Source organism: Mesoplodon densirostris, chromosome 10 (genome assembly GCF_025265405.1).
Source record: "Mesoplodon densirostris isolate mMesDen1 chromosome 10, mMesDen1 primary haplotype, whole genome shotgun sequence".
Classification (NCBI taxonomy): Eukaryota; Metazoa; Chordata; class Mammalia; order Artiodactyla; family Ziphiidae; genus Mesoplodon; species Mesoplodon densirostris.
In genome coordinates, this window is record NC_082670.1 from 17,016,340 (window position 1) to 17,035,532 (window position 19,193).

Genomic DNA, 19,193 nt, shown 5'->3' on the forward strand with positions numbered 1-19,193 from the left:
TTAAATAGAGGGTGAAATTGTAGGTTGATTGTGGTATTTTCTGTTGCAGTTTGTTCTTTAACACAATAGTAAATTGTATTGTATTGGTAATTCTTCTTTGGTACTTTATAGCTGGGTTCTGTAAAAATAGAAATACAAAGCGGAAACCAGGTGATGTTAGAGGTGCAGTATCTAAAACTCCAGTAGCAAAATATACATAAAAATTATGACATTTTTGAAAATTTTATTAAAAAACAAATATTGATATTTTATTGCCAGTAAAATCATATAACACAAACAAGTGAAAAAACTGGCAACATAGAGTAATTTGATGGCTCAGATGTAACTAGACAGGAAATTTAAATCTGATTTTCTCATTTTCTTGAAAATTTTGCGAATTAGAAGAATTTATTTAATGAGACTAGTTGTAGGGTGTCTTTTAGGTGATACCTAGAAAACCTAGTATTGTTAGCACTTGGTATAGAGAAAGAATGCTCAGTTGATACAGAGTTTTGTATCTAATGTTTGGAGATGCACATCTTTTCTTTTAAAAATTCATTCCATAACACTCTACAGAGCACACAGTATATGTGTAGCAGTTACTTCTGAGACTGAGAGAATAAACACTAATTTCACTTACTTATTAGTTTGGGGGTGGGGGGACTCATTTGCAGAATCTCCAGTTAGGATATCAACTATGGATGGATTTTTAAGGAGAAATTTATCAGTACTACCGTTATAACAAGGCATACATTTTATTGAGTAATAAAGAAAAAGTAACTGAAATGTCTTTGTGAAGGATGGTTTCTAACACATTAAATCTTTAGTGCAACTCTGAAAATTCAAGTGCCCCATTTCTTTAAGCTGCCCTGAAGTCTGGTGCTGTGATGGGCTAGAATCATGGATTGAGGATGTGAAGGGTTATGTTGAATTACTTGGTCTGCTGCTAACAGCGTCGTGTTTAACAACCCACACAACCTCATTGTCCTCAGTTTCCTGGGTTGTAAATTGTATGACATGGAAGGTCCCTTCAGCTCTGACTGACATTCTAGGAGTGTTGGAGTCTGTACTATAAAACTGAGTTTCAGAGCCCGTCATTAGAATGAGACATTGACATTTTGGACAGTGATCTCTAGCAAAAGTTATTGTAATGTGACTAGCTTTTTCTTGCATCCTAATCTCCACATGCCAGAGTTTACTTTTTCTTTCCCCATACCTTCCTACTTACAAAATGAATTTGAAGGCGTTTGTGGCAGACATACCATGCATTTTTCTTTTGTATGTCTCTGTATTCTCCAGTGAAGAGGATCTTGAGTAAAGCACAGTTCCCTGACTCCTTTGCCTTTACTGTATTCCGTGGTAATGCCATCCTAGGTGGTGATAAGTGGTGTACTTCCCCGTGTTGCTATAGAGTTTTGTGCTTCTCTAAAGCAACTTTCATTTCTATCCTGGGGCATATTTATTTTTGGGGCTTTGAGACAGGCAGTTTTCATCTTGGTGACTGGGATTGCTGGGGGGAAAAAAGTAATTTGAGAGGATTTAATGCAAGGTGTGAACATCACCTGCAGCAGTGATTCTCAAGGGTGTTTGCTTGGAGAGGGACCCTTAGCCAGAGTGGGAAGATAGCAGGGTGGCTTACCTGAACCTGGGGAAACTGGGGGGCTTGGGGACTCTGCCATGTGGCCCTTCACCTAGATTCATTTGCCATGTGAGCCACTGTCACAGTGGTATGCATCCTATCACTCAGATGTCCTGGGGTGGGAAAACAGCCATGGCTCTCTGGCACCTATGCTTAGACTTACCCAGGGTCAGGTGCAGTTCCTTGTACCCTACTTATGCCTTCTTTCTCTTCCCTCATATACAAGAAATTGTATCGGAATGCAGTGAGTGATTTGAGAGGGAATCTACTTTGATTTATATATTTAAAATATTTTAAAAATCATTCGCAAATCTGATTATCATTATCAATGCAATTATTTGTGACCTATTTCCTAGTTCTCCAGAGGTTTAAAAATAAATGGGATCTGACTTGATTTTACAGTGAAAGTTTTAAAAATCTCCTTGCCTTCTTGCTTTTGAGAAACGTCATTAGCATTACAGGTCTTGATAAGATTACAGTTGCATTAATTATAGTAGTAACTGTAATTACCTTCTGTCTGGCTCTTTGTAGCTTACCCTTTCGTATACATTAATTCATTTGTACTCCACAGGAACCCTGGCATTACTGATTATATAGCAAGGCAGCAGTGTACTATAATTTGAAACCTACTCCTCTAATCTCAAGTTCTTTAGGTTCTATTAAGCTGCTTACCTTGAATGGAGGGAAGTGACAAAGTGAGACCCATTTATTGTTATCTCCATCCCTCCTGCCTATTGACTAAGGTCCCGGCTCAACCATTTCTAGTTCCCTTTCATATTCTCACTTACACGTTTTGTTCCTTCATGTTTCTTGTTTCCTCTTTGATTTCTTTTTCCCTTTCCTCCTTCTCAGTTTTACTTGCCATTTTATTTTGTGCCAACATAAAAACTTTTTTTGTTAGGAGTTAATAAAGATTTGCTATATTTTTTTTTTAAATTCTGAAAAGAATATTTTAGTCTCACCTTGCTATAAGGGTGCTTAATTTAGGAAATGAGTGAGTAAACGTATTCCTTAACTGTAAGCAACCAATAAAGAAGCTAATCAAACCAGTAAAACCTAAAGAGATTCTGCAGAGAGAATTCTCTTGGGTGTGTTTTTTAAAGGTAATTTTGGAAGGTTTTAAGGTAAAACACAGTTTATACTGTTTTTACTGTCAAATGATTAAGTCAAGAAAATCCTTCCATGTTTTTTTTTTTTTTTTTTGGCGGTACGTGGGCCTCTCACTGTTGTGGCCTCTCCCGCTGCAGAGCACAGGCTCCGGACGTGCAGGCTCAGCGGCCATGGCTCACAGGCCCAGCCACTCCGCAGCATGTGGGATCTTCCCGGACCGGGGCACGAACCCGTGTCCCCTGCATCGGCAGGCGGACTCTCAACCACTGCGCCACCAGGGAAGCCCTCCTTCCATGTTTTTTAAGGATATGGTCTATGTTCTAAATTCTAGTTTTGTATTTAGGCCAGATAAGTATTGAAGCTGTAATCAGAAGGATTTTGATGTAGATAACTTTGTCTTTAACGTTTCACAACCAACATTAATTGTAAATTCTTGAATTAAGGTTTGTTTGTTTGTTTTTCAGTGTTCAATACTGAGGTTTTGAATTAACCTTTAAAAATAATGTTTGGCCAGTCTTTTGATTAGAACTAAGAATGCGTATCTCAAACCCACATAATTTCTATCTCATAAACTATGTTTAGAGGCATTTAATTTTTGAAGGTGGGGTTTTTCACAGTGGAGCTCCTTTATGCCAAGTCTTAATAAATCTTTTCAGTGAATTCTGGTTTTAGCGATAGGCTGGTTTAAGAAGCAGAAGATGAACAGACAGGATTTGTAGCAAAGATCTGTGCTTGCTGTGTTAGCAGTGTTGTGTCCAGATGTACTGGGGAATCTATGTAGTTGTGTATGTAACTTGTATCTGGCCTGCTCAGCCTCCCACACTACAGTGTCACTTCTCCTTGAAGCCTTTACTGATCTTTTTTTAGGAGAGTTGACCACTCTCTCATGGTGATCTACTGTCCTTAAAAACACTGATCAGACAATGTCTGACATTTCATTCCAGTTATTTGTTTACAAGTTGTTTTCCTCAAGGCCGTAAGTCCCTTTAGGGCAGAAGTCATTGTGATGACTCAGGACAGAATAGTTTTTTTTTGGGGGGGGGTTGGGTTTGGGGAGTCTTTATGTTGTATCTAAATATTGATAAAATAATATTTCAAACCTACTTCAGTTTTTACTCATCTGTAGCATTTCGGAACTTTTGTTTCGGTTATGCATGTGCATTAGTGTATTGTGTTGTGATATAAAATGTACATCCTCTTTGTTTTTTGTACATTTCTACACTTATTTCACTGTCCTCATTTCTCCAGAAGGGCAGTGGTAATGCCAGTCACAGGGGGTTGAGGACTAAGATTGTGAATTTAAAGCCAACAAATAAGTGCCAGATGCCCCTTCCCTGACTGCCTCCCTTTAGGTTGCCTTTATACTGCCTCCCACCACTCCTCGGTGACACTTTATAATGATTTGAAGAGTTGCAGGAGGAGCTTGACATTTTCATTCATGATCGGATGTGGAGATTTGAGCTGAGTGTGGCTTACAGGTTCCTTATTCTTGTATAGTGTTGTTCTCTCTCTTTTTTTTTTTTAGGAGCTTGAATGCCATCTGTTATTAGGTCTATTACCTCTGCTTTCATCACCTGGTGCAGTAATTTGGGGAATATGGGTTTGAGCATGAGCAATGATTAAGTTTTTGCATTGCTGCCATGGATGTTTTACTTACTGAAATGGAAGTACTGAGTAGCTTTATTGCCATAAACATTAAATCTGGGGAGGGGGAAGGGTAAGCTGGGACAAAGTGAGAGAGTGGCATGGACATATATACACTACCAAAGGTAAAATAGATAGCTAGTGGGAAGCAGCTGCATAGCACAGGGAGATCAGCTCGGTGCTTTGTGTCCACCTAGAGGGGTGGGATAGGGAGGGTGAGAGGGAGATGCAAGAGGGAGGGGATATACGTATAGCTGATTCACTTTGTTAGCAGAAACTAACACACTATTGTAAAGCAATTATACTCCAATAAGATGTTAAAAAACACACCCCAGGGCTTCCCTGGTGGCGCAGTGGTTGAGAGTCCGCCTGCCGATGCAGGGGACACAGGTTCGTGCCCTGGTCCGGGAAGATCCCACATGCCGTGGAGGGGCTGGGCCCGTGAGCCATGGCCGCTGAGCCTGCGCATCCGGAGCCTGTGCTCCGCATCGGAAGAAGCCACAACAGTGAGAGGTCCGTGTACCGCAAAAACAAAACAAAACAAAAAAAACACCCTAAAACATTAAAGTGGAGCTACTGAAATTTAGAATTCAGGAGATGTGTGGTGACCTAAATGAGAAGGAAATCCAAAAAAGGGGATATATGTATATGTATAGCTGATTCACTTCGCTGTATGATAAAAACTAACGCAGCATTGTAAAGCAACTATACTTTACACAGCTATACTCAACACAAATTTAAAAAATAAAAAAGTAAATAGAGTGTGGGGAAAAATAGAAAAGAAATATATAGAATTCAGGGGAGCCTACTGTAGCAAGACAGCCAACCACATGAGTTGTTTTAAGGGTCAGTACTGAGGTGGACTTACTGACGTGCGACTGCTTTGACTTTTGAATATTTTGATGTACCTTGATTTAGATTGTGAAAAATAAGTTGGCACCGTATAAATCTCCTCCCACTGTCATAAAAGGTATATCTGCTTGCAAAAGATGTAATTGAATCATAAAATTAAATGCTTCTGGTAGTTTGCCTCCAGAAGGTATTTCCATTACTATAAGAAGACATCTTGCTTATGTGGATTATTTATTTTATGTATTCTTTGTCCAGTATGATGACTTGAAAATAGTTGTCATTACTTGTACCAACAATGCTGTATGAATGGAAGAAAAAGTTGCCTTAGAATTTTCCATTCCAACATGTTTTCATCTTTACATCTTCCACAGTTCTGGATCATACATAAATTTCATGTCATTATAATTATAGTGTAGATACTTTTTTGTGCAAGAAGAGTTTTGATATTAAATAACCCTCAAACTTTTAGAGGATCTAAACTTTGTATTCTGTCCTTATCTTCCTCTCCAACTCAAAACTCTGGAAATGCACGCTGGTAACATCAGGACCTTAGTAGGCTCTCTTCGCTTATACTTTGCTTCACGCTTTGAATTCTGTCTTTTTGGGCAGTTGATTCTTACCATTCTTCTCTTATTTTAATGTCTTTTTCTAGGTGTCATTGTTCTAGTTAACATTTAAATTCTTCGTAATTGCTGAAATCTTAGTAGCTAAAATTGGCGCTTGAATTGTAATGATCTTGTGTTTTGAGTCAATTCTAGCATTTCGGGTAAAATTTTCCAACCCAGACTAGCTGCTTCTTTCACTTAACCCGACTACTTTGTTTCACTTTGCTTTCTTCTTTTAAAATGAAAATATTTCAAGAGAGTTACTTAAGTGTGACTCTTAGAGAATGCTTGCTTTCTTGGAGCCTACATATGAGGAATGACATTGAACAGAGTAGAGACAAACTTTGGCTAAATTTTTATTTTTCTGTGTAATTAAGTAGTTAAAAAGCCTTTGGGGCTTCCCTGGTGGCGCAGTGGTTGGGAGTCCGCCTGCCGATGCAGGGGACACAGGTTCGTGCCCCAGTCCGGGAGGATGCCGCATGCCGCGGAGCGGCTGGGCCCGTGAGCCATGGCTGCTGAGCCTGCGCATCCGGAGCTTGTGCCCCGCGGCGGGAGAGGCCGCAGCAGTGAGAGGCCCGCGTACCGCAAAAAAAAAAAAAAAAAAAAAAAGCCTTTGGAGGCTATGCTGAGTAACAGCTCCAAGCATTTTGTAGAAAAACAGTAAACTGAGCTTTCCTTTCAATATTCTTAAACAATATTCAAATTGATGGGGCTCTCTTAAGTGAGAATTGATGTCTGTAGTGCATTTACTCATTTTTTAATTTTTGTTTTTGCTCGTATATCTACCAGTCTTCTCTTACCCTCTGCCCCAGCATTGGGTTGGGTTTGCTTTTATTAGGAAGCTTTCCAGCAGGACGACCCAGAGTTTAGGGTTCAGATAGGTCTTCATAATGTCTGTTAATAGGACTGAATTTGTGTGAAGTGAGAGCAGTTAGTAAGAGATGAAACAAACTTGGCATAAGGCCTCTCTGGTGGTAGTGGAGGTAGGTGGTAACATATTAAGGAAACAGTGAATGGCCTTTAAAATTAGGTGAGAAGAATGAAGTATTGAAGGAAAGTCTGGCTGTTTATAGAGGCTTTAGAAGAAAAAGAAATTAAAGGGAAAAGAAATAAACAATTGGAGTCCAAGTTGCCAGATTACTGGTGCTTCTATAATATGTAATGATATTCTAAGGCTAACTTGTACAAATGACTTTAGCTTTGAGAACCAGAGGGGGAACGATTGGTTTGTATGTAGAAACATAATTTAATTAATAAATACGTAATTTGTAGGTAGTCCTATTTCTATCAGTGTGTGTGTGTGTGCATGTGTGTTTACATATATGCTTATATTACAGGGGTTGTTACTTTTCTGCTTTTGAATGACCATTATAATTGGCTTCCTGACATGTTGACAGACTGGGCTTTCTAGTATGTATGGGTGGGATGTTTTTCCTCAGCTCTAATAATGTTCAATGCAGTTAACACTGCGGGATTTGGGAAAGATTATTTGCTCATGAAGATCCATAAACAACACTGAATATATTGATTCAACGAGTATAGCCATTATTGTACAAAATATGCCTTTTTTCGTATAGGTTTTTCAGTGTTATGAATTCACAAGTGTGCATATAATAGTGAATTATATAAAACAAACTAGCTTTTGGTTCAATACTTTGTAATATATAATAATTTTAGCTAAAAAAATAGTTTAGTAACATTCTTTACTGGATTAGATCAAATGTAAAAATGAGCACAGAATCAGGGTTTTGTAGCTGATTTATAAATAACTGCTGAAAGCCTCAGGTTTAAAATTAAATTTGGTTTAACAGGACTGAATTTTATGTGACACTTGTAAGTAACAACTTAGAGAGATGTTTATTAAAGATGGTTAATAAGCCCACTGAGACATATTTGACCATTATTTAGAGGAGATGAAATGTGAATTTACATTGAAAATGGGAAAGATAAAATCTTGGAAATAGAACATTTGAGTATGTCCCATTCTACATATAAGGCAATCTTCTTTTTTCATCCTTGGATTAAAATTGCGTATTTCTATTTTAATAACTTACATCTTTATCCCTGTCTCCTCAGTGGTCTCATGTTATTATCAGTTTATCTGGTCACACTGAGCATCATTGTTCCCATCTGTTCCTATTAATATTTCCTCCTTTAGTTTCTTATTATGTGTGATTGAAATGATGTAAAAACCAATATTTTCACTCTCCTTTTCTTTCAAACTCTGTTCTGATTTCTTTTCTTCCTCTCCTTCTCTTCAGTCTAGCCACAAAGGCTGATGAAATTCGCAGTAGTCACAAAACAAATTGGTACTCATTGAGCAGTGTTCTTTTTCCTTCACAGTGCTAGGCATCAGTGACTAATCAGAGGGGATTGTATAGAGAAGCAGTGTTTGAGTGTCTAATGGTGGTCCTTAAGGCTTGGTCCCTTCATAAGTATAGCATGTTCATTTTCAGTATAAATTTGCTCCAGAAGTTTCCTTTTTACCTTTCACATTTTTATTCCTTCAGCGTGTTTCCCTGTTCCTGAGTCCTTGTTTCCTTTCCTTTTTGTCCCACAGATACACCTTCTTTAAGATATCTCCTTCAGTTTTATTATTTATTCTGTCAAATTTCAGTTTGTTTTAGAGGGTAATAATACTGATAACTGCACATGTAATGGGTAATGATTTGTAGTATATGTTTTTATTCTGTGGTCTGTAGATTTAAGGAGTTACTTTGAAATAGCAATTCTGTTTGCAAAAGGATTTTTTAAAAAGATGGTATAACAAGTATAAAAGTTCTGTTCTGCTAGTCTGTTTTTTAAAAAAATAATCATTATGTGGTTGAATTTCCTTTCTTTCATCTTTGACCAGATATAATGAGGGACTTTTATGTTATTTCCTACTTTGTTTTTAGTGTGGTATATTTTTTTCAATTAAAAAAAAACACAGACTGTTGCTGGGTCTGCCACTCTTTAATGAATCATTGGATTGGAAAATAACTCATTATATCATCAGGCAGGATATGTTCCTTTATTTGCATGTAGATAGTTGGAGATGAATAATTTATCAAATGTTATTAGTACAGGCTCATATTGCTGAAGTCTCAGCAGGATATAATGAAATTTGTCTCAGGCTAGTATGAAAATAGCATGCCTTTGCATAGTCATTATTGAACTTTTGGCATCTCTCAGAGAACTATTATGTTATCATGCCAATCTTGCTCACCTCTTCATTAACTGGACTTGTGATTGAAGAGTTCAACTTATCTTGAAAATCTGTGAAATCTGGTATGCCAAATGCTTGCTTGAGTCTAACTATGTTTCTCCATCAGAGCAAGAATTTTCAGAATGAATGAAGTACTTAATGTTTCTTATTAAAGCGATTAGTACAAAAAAGGCCATGACTGATGGTTTTATTACTTCTGGTCCTGAAAAGCTGTCTGTACAGGAGATGTTTAAGCAGTATATCTTTCTGAAATGAGGGGTGATGAAACATACATATAATTGCTTAGAATCTTATATCTGTACTAATTACGTATTTGAAGTTATTTTAAATAATTGCTTTTAAAAAGTGGGCTTTGGTTAGCTTGTGGCACGACTGCATGAGAAGGTCAACAAATCTCCCCACGAGCAACAACAAAGCTGGACAAATGGTCAAAAACAAGCCATTCTCGCATTCTGGAAATTGACTAAAAGCAGTCAGCAAACTGAGAAGTGTTTATTTGTGCAAACAACTGAGCTGTGGGTAAGAACAGCGTGAGTCTGTGGTGTTTGTGCCTGGTGCTACTGCCGTTTTCCTTCCTCAGCTCTGTGGGCAAGGTTGTTCATCCAGGGCAGGGCAGGCTGTAAAAACCAGCAGCTTCACTGCTGCTCCCAAGAAGGCTCAGTTGACTTGGAGGACTGTTTGGGAAAGTGAAGATGTTTATGGCTCATGACGGGGGGTGTGGGGGGGTAGGGGATGGGGTGTCTCTGGCTCTACACACTTGAAGTTGTGGGCCTGTTTGGCAGAAGTGGTAGACAGACAGACTAGCCACGGATTTAGCAGAGACTTCTGGGAGGTGAGACAGAGAGAGGATGCTTGATAAGTCTTCGCCAACTGTAAATTGATTGGAGGTTGTGCACATGCACAACAGGGACCAGAGTGGGCCCAAGCTGCCTACACTTATCTGTCGGCTGGAGCTTGTACGCACATCGCGAGAAGGTGGGAGAGGACCCAAGAAAGCCCAGGAGAAAGTAAAAGGTGGGGCAGACTTGAAAATGGCCCTAAGTTTGAATGCTCTCGGCTCATACACAGATCAGTCAGCACATAATTAGGAATCTTACTAGTTTAAGGTGTTTGAGCATATGCGTGACCAGTCCTTGACTTAGCTTTGCTATGCAGATACAGAATTGACTGCTGGGAAGTTACACTTTGGGGGGAAGAAAGCCAGAAGAGCTAAGAAAGGAGATTAATGACCATTCATTGTGGAGACATAAACTTCATAGACTACACTTTGGGTGATTAATATGAATTGAGAGTTGCTACAATATATTACCTAAAATTTCTAGTATTTAACAAAATATTATGATACATACAAAGAAACCAAGTATAACCACATTCAAGCGGGAAAAAAGCAGTCAGTATCGATTGTCGTTGAGTGGCCAGAAATGTTGGATTTAGCAGACAAAGACTAGAAAGAACTAAGTGAAACGATGTTAAAAGCATTTAAGAAAAGGATGATGACAGTGACTTGAATACAGAATCACAAAATGATAGAAATTATAAAAGAGAACCAATAGGAAATCTGGAGTTGAAAAGTACAGTAGCTGAAATGAAAACATTCATTAGAGGGGCTCAACTGCAGATCTGAGATGGCAGAAGAAAAAACTCTGTGGATAGACCAAGAGAAATGATCTGATTTGGACAGAAGAAACGAGAAAAAATGAAAAGGGCCTCAGAGACCATCGGGACAACATCTGGCACACCAACAAATGTGTCATGGGAATCACAAAAGAAAAGGATACAGTAAAAAACAGCAACAGCAACAACAGTAGTTTTAAACCGTACTGGATGAAAACTTCCCAAATTTGATGAAAACCATTACTTTCAGATCCAAAAAGCTAAATGAATTCCATGTAGAGAAGTCCCAGATATCCACACCTATACACATCGTAGTCATTGTAGAAAGAGAGGGAAAATCTTGACAGCATAAGAGAGAAATGGCATACCGTGTACCCGAGAACAACAAGATTAATAGTCGACTTCTCACCAGAAGCACTAGAGGTCAAAGACAGTGGAGTGATATATTCAGTGCTCAAAGAACAAAACTGTCAACTAAGAATTCTATTGATATATCCAGCAAAAGTATCCTTCACAAATGAAACAAAATAAAGACATTTCCAAATAAAAAATTTGTTGCTAGCAGACTTGATTTACAAGAAATACTGAAGACAATTTTTCAGGCAGAAAGTGGTACCAAATGGAAATCCCCAGGAGGAAATGAAGAGTGCTAGAAGTGGTAATTATGTGGGTAAATATATAGTACTTTATAAATATATATTTTTCACATTTTTCTTTAAAAAACATACAATTGTATAAAACAACAATTGTAGCACTATAGTTTAGGGTTTATACAACTATATATGTTAATATGTGTGATGGCAGTGGCACAAAGGAGGAAGAAGGAAAAGAAATGATTCTGGGACGATTGAATATCCATGTGCAAAAATAAACTTAGACCTTTATCATACACAAAAAGTAACACAGTGTGTCCTAGACCTAATTATGAGAGTGAAAACGATAAAACTTGTGGAAGAAAATGTAGGAGAAATCTTTGTGCTCTTGGGCTAGGCAAAGAGTTCTTAGATATGACACCCAAAGCATGAGCTGTAAAATAAAATATAGATAAGTTGAACTTCATTATATTAAAAAAACTTTAATTTTCAAAAGATGCCATTATGAAAGTGAAACTATAAGCCACAGACTGAGAGAAAATATTTAAAAATTATATATCTCGGGCTTCCCTGGTGGTGCAGTGGTTGAGAGTCCGCCTGCCGATGCAGGGGACACGGGTTCGTGCCCCGGTCCGGGAGGATCCCACATGCCACGGAGCAGCTGGGCCCGTGAGCCATGGCCGCTGTGCCTGCGCGTCCGGAGCCTGTGCTTCGCAACGGGAGAGGCCACAGCAGTGAGAGGCCCGCGTACCACAAAACAAACAAACAAACAAAAATTATATATCTCATAAAGGTCATATAACCAGAATATGTAAAGAATTCTTATAATTCAATAATAAGACAAATGCTCTAACTAAAATATTGACAAAATACTGGAGTAGACATTTATATTAGTGAGGGTTCTCTGGAGAAAGAGAACCAATAGGGGTGTGTGTGTGTGTGTATAATGAGATGTATTATAAGGTATTGGCTCCCACCATTAAGGAGGCTGAAAATTCCCAATGTCTGTAGTCAGCAAGGTGAAGACTCTAGAGAGCTGATGTGTAGTTCCAGTCCAGGTCTAAAGGTCTGAGAATCAGGACAGCTGATGGCGTAAGTTACAGCTGGCAACTGGGCAGGTGTGAGACCCAAGAAGAGCTGATATTTCAGTCTTGAGTCTGAAGGCTGGAAAAGACCAGTTACTCAGCTCAGTAGTCAGACAGGAGGAGTTAGTTCCCCCTTACTCAGCCTTTTTGTTCTATTCAGTCTTTGATTAATTGGATAATGCCCACCAGTGTTAGGGAGAGCAGTGTGCTTTACTCAGTCTACTGATTCAAATGTCAGTCTCATCCAGGAACACCCTCACAGACACACCCAAAATAGTGTTTGGCTAAATGTCTGGGCACCCTGTGGCCCAGGCAAGTTGACGTGTAAAAATTAACCATGACAACATTTTACCAAATGGGAATACAATTGGCGAATCACACGAAAAGGTGCTCAATATCGTTAGTCATTATGGAATGCATATTATTCATTCAAAGCACAATAATATACCACTGCATGCCCACTAGCATAGCTGTTGTCAGAAGTTACAATATGAGTGAGGTCTTGGTGATGTGGAGAAACTCAAACCCTCATACATTCCTGGTGGGATATAAAATGGTAGCACTTCTTTGGAAAAGTTATTTCTTATAAAAGTGAATATAAATTTACGACATAACCCACAATTCTTTTCCTAGGAATCTATCTAAGAGAGGTGAACACATATGTCCGCATGCAGATCTGTATTCAGATATTCATAGAAGCATTATTATAAAAGGTGTTAATTGGGAACAGTCCAAATGTTCATCAGCTGGTTGATAGATTAGCAAAATGTAGTATATTTGGTATGGGAGCATGGATAGACTATAAATAAGCTTGAGAGAGTTTTGGGGGTGATGGAAATGTTCTAAAAATGGGTTGTGATGATTGTACAACGGTATAAGTTTATTTAAAATCATTGAATTGTGTACTGACAATGGGTTAGTTTTACAGGATGTACTTCAGTAAAGTTATAAAAAATAATATGTATGTATATAGAGAAAATGATAAATATGGAAAATAATAATTGGTGAATATCAAGGAGATGAGAATTCTTCTACTCTTTCAACTTTTCTGTAACTACAATTCAACATTTTAATGGGTCTTAGAAGTGTTCTGTTTCTTTTGTAATGTTTAAAAAAAATAAGTTTAAAAGCTTTTGTTTGTTCTTAAAAATCCAACCCTAGAGTGTCTTTCCCATTGCAGAGCACAGGCTCTGGACGTGCAGACTCAGCAGCCATGGCTCACGGGCCCAGCCGCTCCGCGGCATGTGGGATCTTCCCGGACCGGGGCATGAACCTGTGTCCCCTGCATTGGCAGGCGGACTACTGCGCCACCAGGGTAGCCCCCCTAGAGTGTCATTTTATCTCAGCTTTTTAATTCTTTACTTTGATTTACAGTTTGCTTTGAGCAGATGATCTGCTTTTGCACTTGGCCTGCAGGGCCAGTGCCCAAGTGAACCCTTCCTGCTTCATATATTTACAGATCTGGTCTATGTTAGGAGCCACTCATACCTGTGGAATGACACTCTGAGGATATTTCTGTTTCTCTCATCTGTGCACTATGAATGTGCAAATATTCTAAGCAAAGCACTTTTGACTGTAGGACTTGAACACCGCTGCCTTTCCCTTTGGTAGTATTTCTTAGGTTCAGTGATCATATCTTCTCCGGGTTTTTATTTGTTTTCATAAAAGAAAAAGTTAAATGCAAATATTAACACATTTGTTGAAAGCAGTAAATTAAAGTGAAGTTGTATGACTCATGCTAACGTGTTTTCTGTGCTTTATTTGAAGGTCACTCTGTGAGACTGCTGGGTCAGAAAAAGGATAATGGAAAACGGTTGGGGGGAGCACGACTGGATTTGCCAAAGATTAGGAAGAATCCACTGATAGAAATCATTTCCATCAACACTGGGTAAGCTTCTCTCTAACTCATAAAATATTCAATATGCTCCATGAATTTTCCTGGCTATATGACATAGAAAAGTAGTTGAATATTTCCTTGGGAAAGAAAAATCAAAAATGAATTTTTAAAAAAATCAGACATGAATATCATTCCCTCTAAGATGTTCCCTGTATGCAGTTGCACTTATATATGCAGTAAGTGTTTTTTTTTTTGGCGGTACGCGGGCCTCTCACTGTTGTGGCCTCTCCCGTTGTGGAGCGCAGGCTCAGCGGCCGTGGCTCACGGGCCCAGCCGCTCCGCGGCACGTGGGATACTCCCAGACCGGGGCACGAATCCACATCCCCTGCATCGGCAGGCGGACTCCCAACCACTGCGCCGCCAGGGAAGCCCAAGAAGAGTATTTCATTTTATGAAATGGTTAATACACCCATCATCTTTGACTATTTTTTTCAATAGCATTATAGTAAATATTGCCCAAGATCCTTAACCATATTTTGATTATTAACTATCTGAAATGAATATTTTCAAATGTTACTTTTATGAGCCTTAAACTGAAGATAAACATCGTGACTGAATATCAAGTACTCTTTAATTGCCATGTTGGTCTGAAGTTCTGCCTGATTATAACTCCTGGTATAATCAGTCATACGTGGTTTTATTTGCACTTGTTGAACTTGGTTCTTTTAAATAGTGACTCCATTTGAGAAAGTTACTTATTTCCCACTTTAATCTACATGATCATAGTCTGGTAATAAAGTTAAATTTAAGCCTCATGAAAGCCCCTCCGTTCATGCAGCTGCCTCGCATGTCCCACAGATTGAAGCCTTCCTGCTCCTTTTAAATTTTAATCTTCCTTCTCTTTAAAAATTGTCCTCCTTCTGCCCTTTGATTTCTTCATGCTCTTTCTCACTGAGAGCAGGTGAACTTATCTTTCCTGCTCCAGCATCTTTCTACCTCTCTCCAAGCCAGTGCCGTCCTTTCCTCCTGCAACTGTTGCAGCTGTGTTGTCACTGGTTGTCTTTTCTCTTGCCTTATCATCCACCTCTGGTTCATCCTCCCCACTGCCACCAAAGACCGGGGACTGTTGAAGAAGCCATTTGGCTTTTCCCTAAAAGCCCTTGGGGACTTTCAGTTGACTTCGTGAACTTGTCCAGGACCAATATCTGGCCTTCAGTGTGGAAGATTCATAAACCTGGACTCATCAAGCTCAAAGACTACTAATGACTAAGTCAGAATTTAACAGTCAGAAGCGTAGCTGTCACATTGACTGGAGAATCTAATATATTCTCTGGAGCCTGAGCCAAGTTATGGGTGTAAGGCTGTTTGCTGTTCCCTCTGTCTCAGTCACTCTTCTCCTTCCTTCACATCCTGCGTTGCTGCTGCTGTTGTTTTTGGCTCCCGAATTCAAATTCCTATTAAAATTTCAGCATCCCTACATTTCCTTTCCTCTATATTTGCCTTATTTTCCTTTGTAACATTTCTCGGTATTGAAATAGACATATGTCCATTTATGTTGTATTTGTCTCCCCTCACTGGCATGTAATAAGCTCCATGAAGGTAGGGAATTGACTTTCTTTTTTATCATTGTATCCTTAGTACACAGAAGTATGTACACAGTAGGGATTTAGTAAATGTTCACTTATGAATGAATAATTGAGTTCTATAATTTGAAAGTTGAATGGGATCATGTTAATTTCTTGTTGCAGTACGAATTGCCTCGCCACTTGCACAGTAATACTTGGAGTTTGGCTAAGTGTACTTTCTCCTAAACAATGTCTTTAGAGGGGCAAAGTCTAAATGTTTCTGATAGTCTCATTTTTTTAAAAAAAATGCAGGACTGATCAACTCCTTTTTGACTGGCACATTCCTTTAAGTATGTTATTAGTTTAGGGCCTGTCAAACCCTTTTGTATTAGAATCCATTATTTTAGGATCAAGGTGACTTTGTACCTACTTGTGACCTGCTGAGTGTCGATTTTAACTGTTTGTTTTCAAAGATACTTTATATTTTTAGTCTCCGTACTTCTCCATTTTGTCACTCCCCACCTCACACTCCAGTATTCAGTTCAGTCTCACTGAACTACTTGACATTCTCAGCCTCAAGGTCCTTCTCTCTCTTGACTCCAGGCCTGTCTGTGTGCTGTAAGGATCCCCTGGTGTGTCTCACCATTTCTCCACTTACTTGTGGGTAATCCTGCTGTACGCACTTGTGTGCCTCTTTCTTTGGGTGGCTGCTTGTTCCTTCCCTCCTGACCAGGCTAAATACCTCCCATCTTTCCGTTGTGCATCTACAACATTCCCTATGTACCTTGATTATGGCACTTCTCAGGATGCATAATTTATATTTTCTACTTAGTAATGAGCTTCGTGAGTTCAGAAAGTATTTCAATTATCACTATTATTATCTCTGACTTCAGGGTCCAGTACAAAGTGAGTACTCAATGTTGAATTAATGTTGTAGTTTCAAGCCACTACTAATTTATTTTGCCATATATTTTTCAAAATTTCCCTTAGGTAGTCATTTTTAAATAGCATTAAGTTAAAATTTTTCATATATTTATAATTTGAATTTTTCTTCTCTTGGATTTAGTATTTCTTATAATGAGGCTATAGACTTTTTTAAAGCTCACTGGATATTTCCTTTTACTTTCTCATCCTCTCACATCTCTCATATTACAGTATAGAATTGCCTCTTAGTAAATAAATTAGCAAACATTCTTTTGCTGTTAAGAGAATTAATCTGTACTGTCACTCGTTGAGATAAGAGTTTCTGAACTTCTCTGACTACTAATCATTTTCCTGAATCAGTTGGAGCCTTATCACTTGTTCTCAGATGAAAGTCTCTCCATGAGTGTTTGTCGACAGTATCACTCTTAACATCTTTACCTTGAATTTTATTTTTTTACCTCCAGTAGAGCTCATTGCTTTTTTTCATTTACATTTAAATGTTTTAAAAGAGTTGTACGGATAATTATTTCTTTCAAGCGAAAATTATCATCTCCATCAAAATCTTACACTTTTCAAAGTTTTATGGCTTTGAAGTTAAATATGGATATATAAGTTTCATATAAATTTTCTATTCATCAGTTAGGGAAAGGACCCCATTTGCAGCAAGTTTTTTTACATGTATTGGTAATTTAGCAAAGTTACTATTAAACTCTACAGAGTTGTTATGCTTTGTTACGTTTCTAACTTAAAATGTAAAAGGAGTATATTAGTCGCTTTAGCCAAGGAGGAAGTTGAAAATTTCATATCATGCTAGATTGTGGATGAACTGAGACCACTACTTATTTGATCACATTGTGTATAATAAGAGTACCTTTAGTTCTTAAATAACATTTATTTTTTCTTTCCATACTCTCAATTTTATGTTCAGTTATCATCCTTCTTATGTTTGCTGTATTGCATATATAAATTTGGTCTACTCAGTTCCTTGTCTCAATTTACAACATTCTTTTTTTTTTGAGGTGAGCCTTCTGAGGTTAGCTGCCCCTTGTCCAATATCACTCTTATTTGTAGACTGTCCCTTATGGGGTAAGGACTCCCTGTAGACATGAATAGGCACATGTTTGTCTAGTAGGATGATGAGAGCTGTATGGACATGACTGAAATGCAGGAGAGAATGAAGTTAATCATTGCTAATGTATATTGAGTGCTTAATGTGGGCCAGACAGAATTCTGTGAAATGTGTGTTTTTTCCTGTATTTCGTCCTCACAACAGCCTTGTGAGATTTTTCAGTAGATGAGGAAACTAAGTTTCAGAGCACTTAGGTGACTTCACATTGTCATGCGGCTAGTAGGTGACTGAGACTGAGGCTTATCTGTTGCACCCGTCAGACACTTTTGTGGGTTCACAGGAGCAAGGGATCATATCAAGTGTGGGAACAGAATAATCTTTGCATTATAGTGACATTTGAAATGAAATTTCAGCATCTATAGGCCACCCACATTTCTTGCTTATGGTTCCTATAGCAACCGAGCCAGGAAGGAATGAGAGCCTGGGTGGTAGTTTTGGGAAGGAAAAGCAAGGGTGGCAGTACTGTGTAATGGTTAAGAAGATGGACATTGGCATTCTCCAATGGATTTGGAAGTTCCAAAGAGTGGTTGGAGATAGAAATACAAGGCTAAAAAGAAGCCTTAGTTGAAGGGGTGAGAGTTGAGGTCAGTGAAGGTGAACGGTCAGTGCCCATATATAGGAAATAAGAGGAGAGAGAGGAATTATCTATGAAATAAAACTAGTCAGTGGCGAAGGTTTTATGAAAAGAAGTGTCTATCAATTACTTCTGATCCCTTGAGGAGAAGTAATGCCAGGTTAGGTGAATCATTTTCAAAAGAGCCGGAAATTTGCAAACTACGTTAGAAATTCGTAGGCTTTGCTACAGGAGGACTGCTCTTTGGAGGAGTTCTGCTATAAAGTGAGACACGTGGTTTTTAGAATAGAAGGATATTTCTATCTGAGCTTGTTTAGAGGCAGAGGGGTAAGGATTAGAAATATATTGACAGGAGAAACTGTTTAAACAGGAACAGTTGTGAACGTAGTTAGAAAGGTAAGTGTTGGAGAGAAAGACACCTTCATGTTTCCTCAGACATAAGAGTAAAGGATGTAAGTTTAAGTGTAGAACTTAGTTCATTTTTCTTAAAGGTCTTCACTGATTTAATTTAGAGAAAGGTGCTCAATTCCTCCATGCTGTCAGGCAAAATGGAGGGTGGAGGGTTCAGTGTCCTGTCCCTTTATGTTTTGGTTAATATACTGTGGTCTCTTTGATTCCATTGACTTGAGGTACAGCCGGTTCTCGATCAGAATCCCCCCTCCTTCCAAGATTTGTCAGTTTTCTTCTTCCCCGATTTCCTCCCTTTGGTGGTGGTGTTCTGCTGATATTCTACCCTACAGATTTTCTGTAAACTGGAAGCTATGTCTAATCTGAGATTCTAATTAAAAATTTGGCCAGAAATTATCTTGTTTCTGGGGTAAATATATGAAATTTG

General features: G+C 38.4%; 1 protein-coding gene across 5 annotated transcripts in view; it reads left to right on the top strand.

Moving 5' to 3' along the window:
* CDKAL1 (CDK5 regulatory subunit associated protein 1 like 1) overlaps nucleotides 1-19,193 on the top strand; it is a 657,744-nt gene that overhangs the window by 199,932 nt on the left and 438,619 nt on the right. For all 5 annotated transcript variants that reach the window (XM_060109792.1, XM_060109791.1, XM_060109795.1 and 2 more), the window contains one exon: nucleotides 14,097-14,217. In XM_060109792.1, coding sequence (XP_059965775.1) covers nucleotides 14,097-14,217 — 121 coding nt within the window. The remainder of the gene's footprint in view (nucleotides 1-14,096; nucleotides 14,218-19,193) is intronic.